The sequence below is a fragment of the Phyllobates terribilis genome, unplaced genomic scaffold (genome assembly GCF_046119375.1).
Source record: "Phyllobates terribilis strain yellow unplaced genomic scaffold, ASM4611937v1 Scaffold_1__5_contigs__length_1240528914, whole genome shotgun sequence".
Taxonomy (NCBI): Eukaryota; Metazoa; Chordata; class Amphibia; order Anura; family Dendrobatidae; genus Phyllobates; species Phyllobates terribilis.
Genome location: NW_027362761.1, coordinates 1,014,791,836 through 1,014,812,603, shown reverse-complemented (window position 1 = coordinate 1,014,812,603; position 20,768 = coordinate 1,014,791,836). Strand labels below are relative to the sequence as shown.

At 42.7% G+C, this 20,768-nt stretch overlaps 1 protein-coding gene across 1 annotated transcript in view; it reads left to right on the top strand.

Annotated features, from left to right (window-relative positions):
• The window catches only part of ANXA10 (annexin A10), a 154,674-nt gene that overhangs the window by 42,135 nt on the left and 91,771 nt on the right, over positions 1 to 20,768 (top strand). The window contains exon 2 of the mRNA XM_073644296.1: positions 4,437 to 4,521. Coding sequence (XP_073500397.1) covers positions 4,437 to 4,521 — 85 coding nt within the window. The remainder of the gene's footprint in view (positions 1 to 4,436; positions 4,522 to 20,768) is intronic.

The following is a 20,768-nucleotide window of genomic DNA, read 5'->3' as shown; positions in this document are numbered from 1 at the left end:
TTGTGGTGAGAGGCAGAGTTGTGTTTGAGGATGCAGTTGTTGACGTGCTTCCAGTACTACGTCTCTGTCCAGGAAGGCGCAACCTGACCTCGTCGTCACTAGCATCTTCCTCCACCTCCTCTGCTGACCTCATCTCTTGGCTGACTGTGGGTTGACAGTAAGTGGGATCTCCAACCTCATCATCATCACCCTGTGTGTTATCACACCCATCGTCCTCAGAGCCAACCTGTTCCTGCCCTGACAAAAAACTAAAGTTGTCGCTCCAATCAGGTATTTGAGTCTTATCATCGTCTTCCTCATTGTCTCCACCAACAGGAGTTACAGTTTGGGAATGAGGGTCTACATTATGGTCAGAACCTTCTGCGTCTGGTCCTGGATCCGACTCATAAAGATTCTGGGCATCAGTGCAGATCATTTCCTCGTCTGGATTCACAGAAGCGCTGGAGTCGACCTCTGATTCCCAGGCTATAGTATGAGTAAACAGCTCTGCAGACTTAACCATCTGTTCTACCTCATACTCAGACGGGCAGCTGGAGATTTGGGAGCTGTGAGGAAGCAAGTGCGATTTGGGTGACACCTTTGAGGACTGGAGTATTTGTGATGTTGAAGTTGATGTGGAGGAGAGCCCACTTAAAGGAGCACTTGATATCCGTTGAAGCACCTGCTGTTTTTGTGCCTCATCTGGAATTTGTAGCGATTGGCGTGGCCGTAAGAAAGGGATCTTATCACATTGTCCGCTAAAAGAAGTAGACATTTTAGTTTGGCTGGAAGATGGTCTTTCTTCTGCAGATGTTACTGTTGCTTTAACACCTACCCCACGGACACAACCTTTTTTCCCCTTCCCAACACGCCTATTCCCCTTTCCACCAGCAGCAGGCCTTTTTCCACTCATTTTGGTGGTTGACTAATTCACAACTCTGGAGTTGTTTGCACAAAAAAACAATGGATGGTAACCGAGCAGAGCTGAGTGGCCAAACTGTGGTATTAGGCCAAAACTATTGGCTGGGTTAGATGCAGAAAAAAATTATATTCAATTTGCAACCTGATGGAGGTCAGTATAGATGGACTAATACAACAAGTCCCACACACAGCTAGAAGCCCAATATTTTTTCAGAGGTAGATGCAGAAAAAAATATATTCAGTTTGCAACCTGATGAAGGTCAGTATAGATGGACTAATACAACAAGTCCCACACACAGCTAGAAGCCCAAATATTTTTTCAGAGGTACTGTAGATGCAGATAAAAATTATTTTTAATTTGCAACCTGATGGAGGTCAGTATAGATGGACTAATAGAGAAAGTCCGACACACTGCTAGAAGGCCAAATATTTTTTCAGAGCTAGATGCAGAAAAAAATTAGATTCAGTTTGCAACCTGATGGAGGTCTGTATAGATGGATTAATAGAACAAGACCCACACACAGCTAGAAGCCCAATATTTTTTCAGAGGTAGATGCAGAAAAAAATATATTCAGTTTGCAACCTGATGGAGGTCAGTATAGATGGACTAATACAACAAGTCCCACACACAGCTAGAAGCCCAATATTTTTTCAGAGGTAGATGCAGAAAAAAATATATTCAGTTTGCAACCTGATGGAGGTCAGTATAGATGGACTAATACAACAAGTCCCACACACAGCTAGAAGCCCAATATTTTTTCAGAGGTAGATGCAGAAAAAAATATATTCAGTTTGCAACCTGATGGAGGTCAGTATAGATGGACTAATACAACAAGTCCCACACACAGCTAGAAGCTCAAATATTTTTTCAGAGGTACTGTAGATGCAGATTAAAATTATTTTTAATTTGCAACCTGATGGAGGTCAGTATAGATGGACTAATAGAGAAAGTCCGACACACTACTAGAAGGCCAAATATTTTTTCAGAGCTAGATGCAGAAAAAAATTATATTCAGTTTGCAACCTGATGGAGGTCAGTATAGATGGATTAATAGAACAAGACCCACACACAGCTAGAAGCCCAATATTTTTTCAGAGGTAGATGCAGAAAAAAATATATTCAGTTTGCAACCTGATGGAGGTCAGTATAGATGGACTAACAGAGAAAGTCTCACACACTGCTAGAAGGCCAAATATTTTTTCAGAGCTAGATGCAGAAAAAAATTATATTCAGTTTGCAACCTGATGGAGGTCTGTATAGATGGATTAATAGAACAAGACCCACACACAGCTAGAAGCCCAATATTTTTTCAGAGGTAGATGCAGAAAAAAATATATTCAGTTTGCAACCTGATGGAGGTCAGTATAGATGGACTAATACAACAAGTCCCACACACCGCTAGAAGCCCAAATATTTTTTCAGAGGTACTGTAGATGCAGATAAAAATTATTTTGAATTTGCAACCTGATGGAGGTCAGTATAGATGGACTAATAGAGAAAGTCCGACACACTGCTAGAAGGCCAAATATTTTTTCAGAGGTACTGTAGATGCAGATAAAAATTATTTTTAATTTGCAACCTGATGGAGGTCAGTATAGATGGACTAATAGAGAAAGTCCGACACACTACTAGAAGGCCAAATATTTTTTCAGAGCTAGATGCAGAAAAAAATTATATTCAGTTTGCAACCTGATGGAGGTCAGTATAGATGGACTAATACAACAAGTCCCACACACAGCTAGAAGCCCAATATTTTTTCAGAGGTAGATGCAGAAAAAAATATATTCAGTTTGCAACCTGATGGAGGTCAGTATAGATGGACTAATACAACAAGTCCCACACACAGCTAGAAGCCCAATATTTTTTCAGAGGTAGATGCAGAAAAAAATATTTTCAGTTTGCAACCTGATGGAGGTCAGTATAGATGGACTAATACAACAAGTCCCACACACAGCTAGAAGCCCAAATATTTTTTCAGAGGTACTGTAGATGCAGATAAAAATTATTTTGAATTTGCAACCTGATGGAGGTCAGTATAGATAGACTAATAGAGAAAGTCCGACACACTGCTAGAAGGACAAATATTTTTTCAGAGCTAGATGCAGAAAAAAAATAGATTCAGTTTGCAACCTGATGGAGGTCAGTATAGATGGACTAATAGAATGATGCTATGCCCAAAAGATTTTACTTCACTAGGTGCAGTAAAAAAATTGGTATTCTATACACAGGTGGTATATCTTGCAACACAGATAGGCTACTCCACTGACTAACACACTCTGCAATAGGCCAAAAAGGATTAGCTTTGCTAGATTCAGCCAAATGCTGTGAAAAAAACTTGCACAGCACTGGCACAGACCTGCCTGGCAAAAACTGATAGGAACTGATGTAACCTAGTCCTGAAAAGGACTCCAATTACAATTAGTCTTTACTCCCACAACCTATCTATTTAAGAGCACAGACCTGCCTGATAAAAGTCGTAGGAAATGCTGTAACCTAGTCCTTAAAAGGACTGCAATCACAACTATTCCCTACTCCCAAGCTATCTGTAGATTTGTGCGAAAATTGGCTTGAAATTAACAAGGTATAGAGCACACAGCAACAGCGGTGCCGTCTAACACGCAGCTGCAGCAGTGAGAAAATGGTGGCGACGGGGAAAATGGCTTGGTCTTATAGGGCAAGGACATGTGACATACACTGCCAATGACACAAGCCCTTGCTTGTGTGAAAAAAAGCACTTCGCTCCGTGTGTGCGCTGCTGATAGGCTGACAGATTGCACCTCCCCACTGTAAATGCGGGAAAGAGAAAAAAAATGGAGATCTTCATTGTTCCTGCAGAGATCCATCCCCTGCCCCTCCCCCCACCCCACTGTACACTCAAACTGCGTATTAACATTAATTTTCATCATTACTGAGAAAAAATCCAGTTATGATTTTGGTGCACGAACAGTTATCGAACATAACCTCGAACAGCCGAATTTTTCTCAAATTGTTCGTGTTCGCCGAACAGCTCGAACACCGCCCAAAATAGCTCGAATTTGAGATTGGCGAACAGTTCGAGTAGAACAACGCTCATCTCTAGTAATGACTCTATATAATATATGAGTTTCACTTTTTGTATTGAAGAACTGAAATAAATTTACTTTTTGATGATATTCTAATTTAGTGAGAAACACTTGTATATTCGGGCTCAAATACTGACTGGGAGGCAAGTTTAGGCTGTATTTAATATGTCTATTGCTAATGCAAACTCTGGACAAAATTATCACCATATACTGTACCTGTTGTGTAATTTATCCCATTCTGGTCATATTGATAGCTTAAATGGACAAGGACATCTTTCTTTTGTAGTAACATTTGTTGCTTTGCTTGTGTGAGAGTCTCTTTCAAGTGTAATTGCTTAAGCAAATCCCAAAAGGAAATCTTGCTACAGTGCAACACATGTCTCAATGTCTGCTTCACTATGGATTTTCATTTTTTTTTCTTTTATGAAATCCTGATTTTCAGTAGTGTAATTATTTATATTTTGACAACTCAGCAGGTCCAGGGGACAGTATTCCCAAACCCCAACTGTGATCCCATGATAGACGCACAACTGATTGGAGGAGCTCTACAAGGATTTGGTCTGTATTATATTGTAATTCTGAAATATATGTGTTATGTACCATATAGAAATTGTTTATCATTTATTAAATGTGTATGTTGTCCAAAGTAAGAAGAGTTACCTATCTTTTAAACTCAAAACTGGCATATATTAGTACAACACACACACATATACTCATACTGTATATACACACATACACATATAACAAATTCGCACCTTGTGGCATAACAGTATGTATGAGGTTTGCTTCTGCAAACTGCTGTAATATTTTGATGAAACGATGGTGTGAAAATAAGAGCATTGCCAAAATCACTTGAGGGTGCCTACTGTATTGTACAGCTGACAGCCTGCTCCAACAGCTGGAGTCAGAGATTTGTTATTTAACCGCGGGAACTAAGTGGTTTTACAGCAGGAGGGGACACACTCGATATCCTAACAAATTCTTTGTGACATGGGTGCTATTTATTATTAAAAAGAAATAAAAAATAATGTCAGAACTGCAGTGTTTTTTCATCCCTTCTCTTAAAAAGATAGTTAACAAGTTGTAAAAATCCAAAACAGCACCAATGAAAACTACAACTTATCCTCCAAGACCTCCTACAGCAACTATCCAAAGAATAAAAAGTGACAGCTCTTCAAATGGAGTGACAAAAAAACAAAGCATTTTTTAAAAAAGTGTTGATGCAAAATCAGTGAAACATCAAAAACTCATCAATTTTGTATCAACAGTGTCGCCATTTGAAACTAAAACACTAAATATGTGTGTTAATAAGAGTTTTTCAATACATTATATATATATCAAAATGGTCAATAAAAATACAACTGATACTCCAAAACAAGCCTTAATCCCTTAACGACCACCATAACGGATTTTTACGGCAGTCATTAAGGGTACTTATTCCTCAGCGCTGTTAAAATGCGTCACTGAGGAATAATAGTGTAGCGCCCCCCAGCGTTGGAAATTCTCCGGGGTCTCAGCTACCGGGGGTAGCTGAGACCCCAGAGAACATGATCAGAGACGGTTTTTCTGGTCCAGTGTCATGTGATTGCCACTTTTGGTGTTACCTCTGTAAAAAGTGAGAAATTTGGGGCTAATGCAAAAATTAAAATTTTGAAAATTGTGAAATTTTCAACATTTTCACCAAATTTCAGATTTTTTCACAAATAAATTAAAGTCATATCAAAGAAATTTTACCACTATCATGAAGTACAATATGTCAAGAAAAAACAATGTCAGAATCAGCGGGATTCATTGAAGTGTTCCAGAGTTATTACCCCATAAAGTGACAGTGGTCAGAATTGTAAAAATTTACTTGGTCATTAAGGACATAATTGGCTCCGTCCTTAAGGGGTTAATGATGCTACATCAACAGAGAAATAAAAAGTATGACCTTTGAAATATGGAGATGAAAAAAATAAAAATAATTTATGGCTCAAATTATGCCATGTACTTAAAGAGGTTTTCCAGTACTACGGATGATTATCAGCATCAGATCTTACACCGTTTACTTCCCACGTTGAACTGTTTGCCGCTGCCGCAGTGTCCAGATGTAGATATCTGGAACAGCACAGCTCCAGACTGTCACGGGTGTATCAGAGGTGACAGACAGTCGCCCTGCAGTTGATTGCAGGAGATCTCTACGTTTGGCATTACAGACATCTTCTTAGATGAGATGCTGTCTCTAGGACCTAGCGGCTACCTCCCTCTGGTAATTAGCTACCTGGCCTGGGTGTATATAATATATACCTGGTGTGTCTGAGAGGGAAGTGCCAGCTCTATTCATTTCTACTTGTGAAGGCTTATCAAGAGCAGTACTTCGTCCTTTCTGGAGCTTGAGGCCGAGTTCGCATTTGTCTGGAGTCGCCTAAAGCTAAGGAATCTCCCCCTGTTTGTCTGCCCTTGTTGTCTATAGAGTTTAGTGGAGATTGACTAGTGCTCAGCTACTCCCATCCCTAGCCTTAGCCATAGGCCAGGGAAAGACGGGGAGAGGCATGTGTGCGGAGATTGCTGAAGAGGCAATATAGGGACGGTAGTTGAGACAGGATGATACTAGACCAGACTAGGAGGTCTCCACTTCCCCCTTTCCCTAGTGTCTGGGCTCCCTTTCCCTCTTCCCTCTGTGTTGCACTAAGTCATTCCCATACCTGGCGTGACACAGACACTGTGTAGTGGACATGCTCTGGTACTGCAACTCAGCCTCCAGTACTCAAGAACGGTCACTACACAGTGGACAGAGATGTGCCGTTCCCACTCTGTACACTATGTACATTTGGCCCCTCCAGGAGCTGAGAACAGCTGATCGGTTGAGGGGTCTTAGATGATGGGCCCCCCATTGATTGAATATCGATTACCTGTTTTGTGGATAGACCCTTGTGGAATCTGCTGAGTTTTGGGGTGCCAGTTAATATTAATTAACAAGAGATACTAGATCTTTAAAAGGGGATTTATTACAAATAGGTTATTTACAATAACATACATAAGGGAAACCTGACTAAGGGACAAGGGAATGATGAAAGGGAAAAGGTAAAAGGAGAGGGTTGTAGAAGATGGGAAGTGGGAAGAAGAAGAAGAATGCCTAACTAGTTTGATGTGCTACCTTTATATCAGTTACACAGTCAGACATGGCCCATACATTGCCTATCCCTGTAAGACCTCAACATAATGGTACCATCCAATCAGGTCACAGTCTTTGGAGTTCTCCAATAACATGCACATGGCTGTTGATGCAGACACTCCTGAAGGTGGCGCACTTAGGACCAGAATGGATAAGAGGGTCAGGGGCCATACGTGATTGCAGTGGTCTTCATCTTCCTGCAGATGGCATCTGGTATATAGCCAAAAGGTCTTTGTATCAAGTGGCCTAAGGATAGGTTCAACTGCATTTTGGTTGCAGATAAAGAGGACAACTTGAAGAGCAATGGTTTGTAATCCAAACACCACAGGGGTTATGTACCTTTCAAGAGGCCAGACAAGATGTCCATCTTCCATGTAGGTGCTCTCTTTACTCTATCAATAGAACAAAATGCACCACACCACAGGACACACAATTGACTTCCAGCCTCACAGGTTGTATGACTCCACAGCACATGGTCAATCTCTTTGATGTAGTCCTTTGATGAACTTTAGTGCTATACAGAGCTTGTGGATCAAATTGTGAGTTCAGTCATTCATGTTACACGTACTATAGATATTGTCCATGTTGGGCTCCAACAACCCTCAATAACTAAGTCCTGGAAACCCAATTATAATTATCAGATAAGAAGCTTTCACTTTTTGCATTTGTCACATAATATGAACTGTACCCCAAATAAAACTAGCCTCTGTTGACATCTACACAATTCTCTTAATTTCATTGGTTTTAGTAAATTTGGCGGAAACATTAGCATAGTGTTTAGCGCCATTCCTGTGATCAAAATTACCAAATCTAAAAAGATCCTCTGATGCTTTAAGGTTAGATATTGTAATTAAATAATCAATAACGTTAATGTGACTTTAAAGCCTCCATTTCAGTCCCTACTTCACTTCATCAGCACAAGATGCCTATCATTAATGTTTCTGAAATGAGTGCTTTAATTGTTTCTGGTATTTAGAGCACTTTTTGATAACTGATTATTTTAAGCACTTTAGCAACTGTTCCACGAAACACTCCATCTACAAGGAATTTAATAGAGTTTAATTACTAGGCACTGTATGCTAAAGGCACAAAACGTTGCTCATCTGAGATACATTCAGTTTATAGTTTAAATGATGCATCTACATTGAATTTTAATCGGGTATATACGAATGCTAGGCAGAGTTATAGGCAATTATAAATTTAGACATCTCATTAGCAATTTATTCTCAGCACAGATCAAAAGTTGCAAGCTATAAATTAACCAGCTATTCTTTTATGCAAAGATAAACGTGTACGTATAGTGTATACTAAATATACTGCAACACAATCTGTCTGCACTACATAAACTATCCTGCATGCACAGCACTCTGAATCATCATTGTAAATGGTGCAAGAAGAGACATTTTGTTACTAACCTCCTCCTTAAATTCTAGCAATTTAGAGAAGGACTTTGTTTTCTTCAAAGTTTCTCTACATCAATTTGATCAAAGAAAAACATTATATGTTGTCCCATAAATCAATAAAACTGATGCTTCGTTATGTTACAATTACGCACTTAATCTCCTACCGGTAAATAAATGTAAATTGCGTTTTACTGAATAATTCAGCATGGGTCTATCTGCTTTAAAGGGAATGTGTTATAAAAATGACCTACTGTTTAAATCAAGCTTTTATGTTAAACATATTTTTTAAAAATTGTATTGGTGGGGGCTTTTTTTTTTTTTCGTTCAGTACTGCGCAAAAGTTTTCACCAGGTGTAGAAAAAATGCTTCAAAATAAAAATGCTTTAAAAAATACAAGTGTTAAAAGTTTATTTTTATCAATTAATAAAATGCAAGGTAAATTAACACGTGAAAAATCTAAATCATATCAATATTTGGTGTGACCATCCTTCGCCTTTAAAAGAGCATAAATCTTCTAGACACACTTGCTCAAAATCAGGGATTTTATAGGATTACAGTATACAGTTACACTATACAGCTGATTATGATCATCATTTTCATACGTAGGCTGAAACATAGTCATTAACTGAAACAGCAACAGCTGTGTAAAAGGCTGAAAACTGGGTAAAGAACAGCCAAATCTGCTACAAAGGTGAGGTTGTGGAAGACAGATTCATGTCACAGGTCATACACCTTGGTAAGACGTAGCACAGCTCAGACACAAGGTAGCTATACTACATCAGTAATGTCTCTCCCAGGAAAAAAAATCAAAGCAGACTGTGGTTATAGATATGCTGTTCAAGCTCTTTTGAAGAAATACCAATAAATGAGCAACGCTGATGACCAAAGATGCAATGGTTGGCCAAGGAAACTTAGTGCAACAGAAGAAAGACACTTTATGCTTAATTCCCATTGCGGAAAATGTCCAACTCAGAACTGGCAGCAACCAGTGGGATCCAGTTACACCCATTTTTTCAGAGAAGTCCGACCAGTAGTGGTCTTCAGGGAAGAACTGCAGCTTAAAACCCATACCTAGAAACAAGGCTGAAAACATAGGAACTGGGGGTGCAGAAAAATGGCAGCAAGTGCTCTGAACTGATCAGTCAAAATTTGGCTGCAATGAAAGGTAATTTTATTGGCGAAGGGCTGGAGATTGATTCAAAATGAGTATCTCAAAGTACAGATGAAGCATAGTGGAGGTTCCATGTAAGTTTGGCCCTGCATTTTGGTAAACATAGCTGATTATTTGGTCAGGATTAATGGTGTATTTATCCATTATATCATACCATTGAAGGGTGTCTTAGTGTCTCTCGTTATTCTGCAGCAAGACAATCCCAAATACCCAGCTAATTTCATGAAGAATTATTATAAGTGTAAAAAGAACAATGAGTTCAGGAAGCAATGATATGGCCTCCATATAGCCGTGATCTCAACATCACCTTGTTTGTCTGGGATTACTTGAAAAGACAGAAGGATTTGTACAAGCCTAGAGTAGAGATGAGCGTTGTTCTACTCGAACTGTTCGCCAATCTCAAATTCGAGCTGTTTTGGGCAGTGTTCGAGCCGGTCGGCGAACACGAACAATTTGAGAAAAATTCGGCTGTTCGAGGTTATGTTCGATAACTGTTCGTGCACCAAAATCATAACTGGATTTTTTCTCAGTAATGATGAAAATTAATGTTAATACGCAGTTTGAGTGTACAGCGGGGCGGGGGGAGGGGCAGGGGATGGATCTCTGCAGGAACAATGAAGATCTCCATTTTTTTTTCTCTTTCCCGCATTTGCAGTGGGGAGGTGCAATCTGTCAGCCTATCAGCAGCGGACACACGGAGCGAAGTGCTTTTTTTCACACAAGCAAGGGCATGTGTGATTGGCAGTGTATGTCACATGTCCTTGCCCTATAAGACCAAGCCATTTTCCCCGTCGCCACCATTTTCTCACTGCTGTAGCTGCGTGTTAGACGGCACCGCTGTTGCTGTGTGCGCTATACCTTGTTAATTTCAAGCCAATTTTCGCACAAATATACAGATAGCTTGGGAGTAGGGAATAGTTGTGATTGCAGTCCTTTTAAGGACTAGGTTACAGCATTTCCTACGACTTTTATCAGGCAGGTCTGTGCTCTTAAATAGATAGATTGTGGGAGTAAAGACGAATTGTAATTGGAGTCCTTTTCAGGACTAGGTTACATCAGTTCCTATCAGTTTTTGCCAGGCAGGTCTGTGCCAGTGCTGTGCAAGTTTTTTTCACAGCATTTGGCTGAATCTAGCAAAGCTAATCCTTTTTGGCCTATTGCAGAGTGTGTTAGTCAGTGGAGTAGTACCAATTTTTTTACTGCACCTAGTGAAGTAAAATCTTTTGGGCATAGCATCATTCTATTAGTCCATCTATACTGACCTCCATCAGGTTGCAAACTGAATATAATTTTTTTCTGCATCTAGCTCTGAAAAAATATTTGGGCTTCTAGCAGTGTGTGGGACTTGGTCTATTAGTCCATCTATACTGACCTCCATCAGGTTGCAAATTAAAAATAATTTTTTTCTTCATTTAGCTCTGAAAAAATATTTGGGCTTCTAGCAGTGTGTGGGACTTGTTCTATTAGTCCTTCTATACTGACCTCCAGCAGGTTGCAAATTGAATATAATTTTTTTCTGCATCTAGCTCTGAAAAAATATTTGGGCTTCTAGCGGTGTGTGGGACTTGGTCTATTAGTCCATCTATACTGACCTCCATCAGGTTGCAAATTAAAAATAATTTTTTTCTGCATCTAGCTCTGAAAAAATATTTGGGCTTCTAGCAGTGTGTGGGACTTGGTCTATTAGTCCATCTATACTGACCTCCATCAGGTTGCAAATTAAAAATAATTTTTTTCTTCATTTAGCTCTGAAAAAATATTTGGGCTTCTAGCAGTGTGTGGGACTTGTTCTATTAGTCCTTCTATACTGACGTCCAGCAGGTTGCAAATTGAATATAATTTTTTTCTGCATCTAGCTCTGAAAAAATATTTGGGCTTCTAGCGGTGTGTGGGACTTGGTCTATTAGTCCATCTATACTGACCTCCATCAGGTTGCAAATTAAAAATAATTTTTTTCTGCATCTAGCTCTGAAAAAATATTTGGGCTTCTAGCAGTGTGTGGGACTTGGTCTATTAGTCCATCTATACTGACCTCCATCAGGTTGCAAATTAAAAATAATTTTTTTCTGCATCTAGCTCTGAAAAAATATTTGGGCTTCTAGCAGTGTGTGGGACTTGGTCTATTAGTCCATCTATACTGACCTCCATCAGGTTGCAAATTAAAAAAAAATTTTTTCTTCATTTAGCTCTGAAAAAATATTTGGGCTTCTAGCAGTGTGTGGGACTTGTTCTATTAGTCCTTCTATACTGACCTCCAGCAGGTTGCAAATTGAATATAATTTTTTTCTGCATCTAGCTCTGAAAAAATATTTGGGCTTCTAGCAGTGTGTGGGACTTGGTCTATTAGTCCATCTATACTGACCTCCATCAGGTTGCAAATTAAAAATAATTTTTTTCTGCATCTAGCTCTGAAAAAATATTTGGGCTTCTAGCGGTGTGTGGGACTTGGTCTATTAGTCCATCTATACTGACCTCCATCAGGTTGCAAATTAAAAATAATTTTTTTCTGCATCTAGCTCTGAAAAAATATTTGGGCTTCTAGCAGTGTGTGGGACTTGGTCTATTAGTCCATCTATACTGACCTCCATCAGGTTGCAAATTAAAAATAATTTTTTTCTGCATCTAGCTCTGAAAAAATATTTGGGCTTCTAGCAGTGTGTGGGACTTGGTCTATTAGTCCATCTATACTGACCTCCATCAGGTTGCAAATTAAAAATAATTTTTTTCTTCATTTATCTCTGAAAAAATATTTGGGCTTCTAGAAGCGTGTGGGACTTGTTCTATTAGTCCATCTATACTGACCTCCATCAGGTTGCAAATTAAAAATAATTTTTTTCTGCATCTAGCTCTGAAAAAATATTTGGGCTTCTAGCAGTGTGTGGGACTTGGTCTATTAGTCCATCTATACTGACCTCCATCAGGTTGCAAATTAAAAATAATTTTTTTCTGCATCTAGCTCTGAAAAAATATTTGGGCTTCTAGCGGTGTGTGGGACTTGGTCTATTAGTCCATCTATACTGACCTCCATCAGGTTGCAAATTAAAAATAATTTTTTTCTGCATCTAGCTCTGAAAAAATATTTGGGCTTCTAGCAGTGTGTGGGACTTGGTCTATTAGTCCATCTATACTGACCTCCATCAGGTTGCAAATTAAAAATAATTTTTTTCTGTATCTAGCTCTGAAAAAATATTTGGGCTTCTAGCAGTGTGTGGGACTTGGTCTATTAGTCCATCTATACTGACCTCCATCAGGTTGCAAATTAAAAATAATTTTTTTCTTCATTTATCTCTGAAAAAATATTTGGGCTTCTAGCAGCGTGTGGGACTTGTTCTATTAGTCCATCTATACTGACCTCCATCAGGTTGCAAATTAAAAATAATTTTTTTCTGCATCTAGCTCTGAAAAAATATTTGGGCTTCTAGCAGTGTGTGGGACTTGGTCTATTAGTCCATCTATACTGACCTCCATCAGGTTGCAAATTAAAAATAATTTTTTTCTGCATCTAGCTCTGAAAAAATATTTGGGCTTCTAGCGGTGTGTGGGACTTGGTCTATTAGTCCATCTATACTGACCTCCATCAGGTTGCAAATTAAAAATAATTTTTTTCTGCATCTAGCTCTGAAAAAATATTTGGGCTTCTAGCAGTGTGTGGGACTTGGTCTATTAGTCCATCTATACTGACCTCCATCAGGTTGCAAATTAAAAATAATTTTTTTCTGCATCTAGCTCTGAAAAAATATTTGGGCTTCTAGCAGTGTGTGGGACTTGGTCTATTAGTCCATCTATACTGACCTCCATCAGGTTGCAAATTAAAAATAATTTTTTTCTTCATTTATCTCTGAAAAAATATTTGGGCTTCTAGCAGCGTGTGGGACTTGTTCTATTAGTCCATCTATACTGACCTCCATCAGGTTGCAAATTAAAAATAATTTTTTTCTGCATCTAGCCCAGCCAATAGTTTTGGCCTAATACCACAGTTTGGCCACTCAGCTCTGCTCGGTTACCATCCATTGTTTTTTTGTGCAAACAACTCCAGAGTTGTGAATTAGTTAACCACCAAAATGAGTGGAAAAAGGCCTGCTGCTGGTGGAAAGGGGAATAGGCGTGTTGGGAAGGGGAAAAAAGGTTGTGTCCGTGGGGTAGGTGCAGAAGAAAGACCATCTTCCAGCCAAACTAAAATGTCTACTTCTTTTAGCGGACAATGTGATAAGATCCCTTTCTTACGGCCACGCCAATCGCTACAAATTCCAGATGAGGCACAAAAACAGCAGGTGCTTCAACGGATATCAAGTGCTCCTTTAAGTGGGCTCTCCTCCACATCAACTTCAACATCACAAATACTCCAGTCCTCAAAGGTGTCACCCAAATCGCACTTGCTTCCTCACAGCTCCCAAATCTCCAGCTGCCCGTCTGAGTATGAGGTAGAACAGATGGTTGAGTCTGCAGAGCTGTTTACTCATACTATAGCCTGGAAATCAGAGGTCGACTCCAGCGCTTCTGTGAATCCAGACGGGGAAATGATCTGCACTGATGCCCAGAATCTTTATGAGTCGGATCCAGGACCAGACGCAGAAGGTTCTGACCATAATGTAGACCCTCATTCCCAAACTGTAACTCCTGTTGGTGGAGACAATGAGGAAGACGATGATAAGACTCAAATACCTGATTGGAGCGACAACTTTAGTTTTTTGTCAGGGCAGGAACAGGTTGGCTCTGAGGACGACGGGTGTGATAACGCACAGGGTGATGATGATGAGGTCGGAGATCCCACTTACTGTCAACCCACAGTCAGCCAAGAGATGAGGTCAGCAGAGGAGGTGGAGGAAGATGCTAGTGACGACGAGGTCAGGTTGCGCCTTCCTGGACAGAGACGTAGTACTGGAAGCACGTCAACAACTGCATCCTCAAACACAACTCTGCCTCTCACCACAAGTCGTGGTGGCTCTTCAGGTCGCATGGGTGCTAAGCCTTGCATAGCCTGGGCATTTTTTCAGATCGATAAAGATGACCCAACTCGTGTTATCTGTAACATTTGTCAGCAAAAGCTAAGTAGAGGCCAAAAAATACATAGTTTGAGTACTTCATGCATGAACCGGCACATGGACATGAAGCATAAGTTGCAGTGGGAAGCTCAGTGTGCTACAATGCGGCCTAGCCGGCCGGGCCAATCACCGTCTGCCATATCTTGTGCATCCGCGGCCTCTTCATCCTCTGTGACTGGGGGGACAGCAGTCACACCTGTTTTGGGGCGCAGACCTGCCACCTCTTTACCCGCAACAGCCAGCGTGATTGGCAGGTCATCATTTTCTTTGGAGGTGGTAACACCAGCTGGTGTTGAGCGCTGTCCGACATCGATAGCACCACCTTTGGATCAAGGCAACCTAACATGTCCGCCTCCATCTTCCTCACAGACCGGCAGTTTGCCGGGGACACCCTTATCAACCCCATCTAAGCACAATAGCCAGCCCTCGGTCCCTCAGATGTGGACAAGTAAAAGACCATTTCCTCCTAGCCATGAGAAAGCTAAGAGGTTGAATTTCACCATCTGCAAGCTCTTGGCTACAGAAATGCTGCCTTTCCGCCTGGTGGACACAGAGGATTTTCGAGACCTTATGTCCGTCGCAGTGCCCCAGTACCAGATGCCCAGTCGGCACTACTTCTCAAAGAAAGGTGTGCCTGCGCTCCACCAGCATGTCGCACACAACATCACCGCTTCTTTGAGAAACTCTGTGTGTGACAGGGTGCATTTCACCACAGACACTTGGACGAGTAGGCATGGACAGGGGCGTTACATGTCACTGACTGGGCACTGGGTAACTATGGTGACAGCAGGACAAGGGGCTGCTGTCCAAGTCTTGCCGTCCCCACGAGTTGTGCGTCAATCCTCTTTATGTCAAAGTTCCTCCACTGCTTCTGCCTCCTCAACCTCCTCTCGGTCTTCCACCTGCACCCAAAGCCTGTCTGGTCATGCCACAAGCTTTCTAACTGCGCAGAAGGGATCCTGCACACCTCCTTACTATGCTGGCAGTAGGGCTCAACGTCATCAGGCGGTTTTTACATTGAAATGTCTGGGAAATGTGAGTCACACAGCTGAGGAGTTGTGGTCAGCTCTGGAGAACCAATTTCATGAATGGTTGTCTCCACTGGACCTGAAACCAGGGAAGGCCGTGTGAGACAATGCTGCAAACCTGGGTGCGGCCCTTCGCCGGGGCAATGTCACACACGTGCCTTGTATGGCTCACGTGTTGAACCTGGTTGTCCAGCAATTTTTAGCCCACTATCCCAGACTAGATGGCCTTCTGCAGAGGGCACGGTCGCTGTGTGCTCACTTCCGCCGTTCGCATCCCGCAGCTCAGCGACTTACATCTCTACAGAAGTCGTTGGGCCTGCCACTTCACCGGCTAAAATGCGATGTGCCTACCCGGTGGAATTCAACTCTGCACATGTTGCAGCGACTGTGGCAGCACCGACAAGCCCTGGTGCAATACGTTCTGACGTATAGCCTGGGCCAACGAGATTCAGAGGTGGGGCAAATCACGCTGGAGGAGTGGTCTCAGATCAGGAACCTATGCACCCTTCTGCACAGTTTTGAAATGGCGACGAAGATGTTTAGTGCTGACGATGCCATTATCAGCATGACTATTCCGGTGATTTACATGCTGGAGCACATGTTAAACAGAATTCGGAGTCAGGTGGTGGCACAAGAGGAGGTGGAGGAAGTAGAGGAGGAGGAGTTGTATGCGGAAGGGCTAACATCTGCAAGGTCCAGACGGTCGGCAGCACCAAGGCGGCAGGCATGTGAGGGTGGGGGAGATGGTTTTACCAGGGCGCATGGTAGCAGCCAAACTAGTGAGGAAGGTGCAGGAGCCCAGGAAGAAGTGGAGGACGAACTGATGGAAGACTCATCAGATGAGGGAGACCTTGATCACATTTCTGTTGTGCGAGGTTGGGGGGAGAGGACAGAGGAAGGAAGCATGATTGTTACCTCGCCACCAACACAACAGGGACTTGGTGCTCCTGGATGCGCAACACACATGAGTGCCTTCTTGCTGCACTACCTGCAACATGACCCTCGAATTGTGAGAATTAGAAATAATCCTGACTACTGGGTTGCCACACTGTTAGATCCCCGGTACAAAAGTAAATTTGCAGAAATTATTCCTGCCATAGAAAGGGATGCACGCATGCAGGAGTATCAGCAGAGACTGTTGCAGAATCTTACATGTGCTTTTCCACAAAATACCAGTGGTGCACGTAGTGAATCTCACAGTTCCAACTTGCCAACCGTGGGACCGTCAAGTGTTCAGCACTCAAACCGTAACAGAACCACAGTATCTGCTGGTAACATCAATTTTGCGGAATCATTTCACCACTTTTTTAGCCCATCCTTTGCAAGGCCACAGGAGACAAGAAGTCTGACACATAGTCAACGCCTAGAGACGATGGTACAGGAGTATCTCCAAGTAAACATTGAAGCCACGACTGTGTCACTGGACCCTTGCTCTTTTTGGGCTTCCAATCTGGATAAATGGCCGGAGCTAGCCACTTACGCCTTGGAGATCTTGTCATGCCCCGCAGCCAGCGTTCTGTCTGAACGTGTGTTCAGCGCCGCTGGTGGTGTGCTGACAGATAAGCGCACGCGGCTCTCCACTGATAATGTAGACAGACTCACGTTCATAAAGATGAACAAATCATGGATCCGAAACGACTTTTCTACCCCTGTGTCATCCTGGGGAGAGTAAAAGCTTGATGATTGGTTAAAATCACCCTACCAACCATTTTAAGCTTTCAAATTACTAATCATGTTTATCTGTATCTTGACTGGAAAATAATTTGGGCTTTGTAGCAGTGTGCAGCACTGATCCTATTAGGCCATCTATAATAAGCTTCACCAGATTTAAAATTAAAAATATTTTTTAGCTGCATCTAGCCCGGAAAATAATTTTGGGGCTCCGAGATGCGCAAGACACATAAGTGCCTTCTTGCTGCACTACCTGCAGCATGACCCTCATATTGTCAGAATTCGAAGTAATCATGACTACTGGGTTGCCACACTCTTAGATCCCCCAAACTTTTCGATCAACCTTTTCATTTTAATAAAGACCAAAAAAATGGTCATTTTTGAAATTATAAGCATTAGCAGGTTGTTAGAAACTGAAATCAAACAGTTTTCAACTCAAAACTTTATTCTAGGTGATGTTACATTTTCACATAGGACCCCTTGTTCGAAAGGAGCTTCTGAACTCTCTCGTCCATTGAATTTGTCAGGTTTTGGATGGTTTCTGCTTCAATTGTTTTGCATGAGGACAGAATACCCTCCCAGAGCTGTTGCTTAGATGTGAACTGCCTCCCGCCATCATAGACACTCCTTTTAATGATGCTCCAAAGGTTCTGAATGGGGTAGAGGTCAGGGGAGCATGGGGGTCACACCATAAGTTTGTCCCCTTTTATGCCCATATCAGCCAGAGATGCAGATGTTTTATGTGCAGCATGAGATGGTGCATTATCATGCAGAAAAATGATCTTGCTGTGAAATACACGGTTCTTCTTCTTGAACCATGGCAGGAAGTGCTGTTTGAGAAAATCCACATACATTATGGAGTTCATCTTTAGCGCCTTCAGGGATCCTAAAGGGGCCGACAATCTCTCTCCCCATGATTCCAGCCCAAAACATTACTCCACCTCCTCCTTGTTGGCGCTGTAGCCGTGTTTGCGTGGGGTGTCCATCAACCAGCCATCCTCCACTCCATTCATCTGGACCATCGAGCGCTGCACGGCACTCATCCGTGAACAAAACAGTTTTGAAATCAGTCTTCATGTAATGTTTGGCCCACTGGAGCCGTTTCTGCTTGTGTGAAGTGGATAGAGGAGGTCGACAGGATGGCATATGCACAGCTGCAAACCTCTGAAGGACCCTGCATCTTGTTGTTCGGGGGACGTTGGAGGCACAAGCAGCTTCAAAAACTTGTCTGCTGCTATGACAAGGCTTTTTTGCCGCTGCTGTTTCAACCTGACGTAATTGCCTGTAGGAAAGAGTCCTCAATTTGCCCTTATCAGCACGCACACGTGTGTACTGTGAATCAGCTACATACTTCTTGATTGCCAAGACACTTCATCCTGATCATCGCACAATGTTGATTGTAGTCATGCCTTGACCTAAACACTCCACAATTTGTTGCTTCTCAGCAGCCGACACATCCTTTTTCTTTCCCATTTTGGCAGAAAATGTAGGCTGCTTAATAATGTGAGAGAGCCTTCTTAAGTAGTCTTGCCTTTCATTGGACACACCTGCCAAACTAATTAGCACAGGTGTCTGCAATTGCTTACAGTGATATAAAGAGCCCTGACACACATCACCATCAATGAGTTTAACTGACAAACAAACAAATTCTTCCCTTATCACTCCTAAACACTTTTTGCATAATAATTTGGAACGCGGTGTACATGTGCTTTTCCACAAAACACCAGTGGTTCACGTAGTGAATCTTACAGTTCTAACTTGCCAACCGTGGTCTGTATGGAATTGTTCAATAAAGGGCCCAAAATTAAGATAACATAGATGGGAGAGGTCTCTATGAATAGGAATTCCTAAGTATTTGATACCCTGTGAGGGCCAGGCAAAGGGAAAGTTGGACTGGATGGAATCCTATATGGATTTAGGGAGGGAGACATCGAGGGCCTCAGACTTCGCTGCATTGATTTTAAAATTTTACCATGTAACAAAGTGATCTATTTCAGCCATAACAGCAGGGATGGATATATGTGATTGAGTGATATATACTAGGACATCATCAGCAAATAGAGAGCACTTGTACTCGGTGCCTCCCACCTCAATCCACCTAATATTGGGGTTATGGCGAATTGATGAGAGCAGGTGCTCCGTCACTAGGATGTATAAGAGAGGGGACAGAGGACATCCCTGCCTTGTCCCATTGGTGATTGTGAAAGGTGATGAAAATGTTCTGACGCACCCCCTGGGCCTTGGGACACCCGGAGCCGGACACTTTTTGGTGGATGCTGGTGGTTGTAGTCTTCGTGGCGGCGATCCGGTTCCGTGGCTCAGGGCGGTCAAACCAGTGGCGGAACTATTTATGTGGTTTTGATGTTTAAATGTCCGACTACGCCACCCGTGGATTGCGGTCAGAGTGAACCGCCGCTACAGGGCAGACCGCTAAGGCTGGTGTTGTGGGTGCAGCAGAGCGTAGCATAACTCCCCACGGGAGGAGTATAGCCTCAGGGCAGTGTATGCGGAGGATGGGGGTGATGGTGCAGGGCAGCAGCAGTAACGACACGGAGTCAGTGATGCAGTTCAGGGCCTTTACTCACAGTTCTTATTATCCAGACCACGTCTGCAGGTAACGGCTGCCCACGTCGTACTGTGCTCACCAGGTGAGGGGCTCAGACAACTCCCAGATAACTTTGGAGCGCTTCACAGGACCCCCTTTGTGTGTCCTTTGTCTGGCCTTTCTTACCAACACTTCTGTCCGGCTGCCTCGGGCCTCCTCTTGGTAAACTTGGCGCCAGTTTCCCTGACCCTATGTGGTGCCTTCCTAGCGGGTGGAGCAAGGGGCTGCGCCACATAAAATGTCAGAGCCTCCGGTTTCTAGCTGAGGGTCGTTTCCTGCCTCCACTAGTTCGGGGACCGGTCTCCCCCTTTGGCCTGACCCCTCCACGCAGGTGGATTCGGGCGTGCGGTGGCGACTCGCCCGTCCGCACCCCTGGGATCCCTTCATTCCTCATTCCTGGAGCCTTCTCCGCTCCTCTTCCTTCCTTCTCCCTCTTGCAGGCCTGGGCCTCTGTTACTAGGCCCGCCTCCGGAGCAGAGCTCATGCAGAGCCCCTGCTCCCTGCCACTTCTGCTCAGACTTCTCTGCACTGAACTAAGATGGTGCCCACCTTTTATACTCCCTTCTCAATGCACCCAGGAACTGCTTCCTCCCTGCTCCTGCACTGCAGGGTTCCCCTTCCTCAGTGTTCCCTCCCCCCACTCCAGCCAGGGACAGGGACTGTCGTGCCCATCTCAGGGGCATATTGGTCGCCCTGCCCCACGGCAATGTGGTGTAATGCATGCAGGTGTC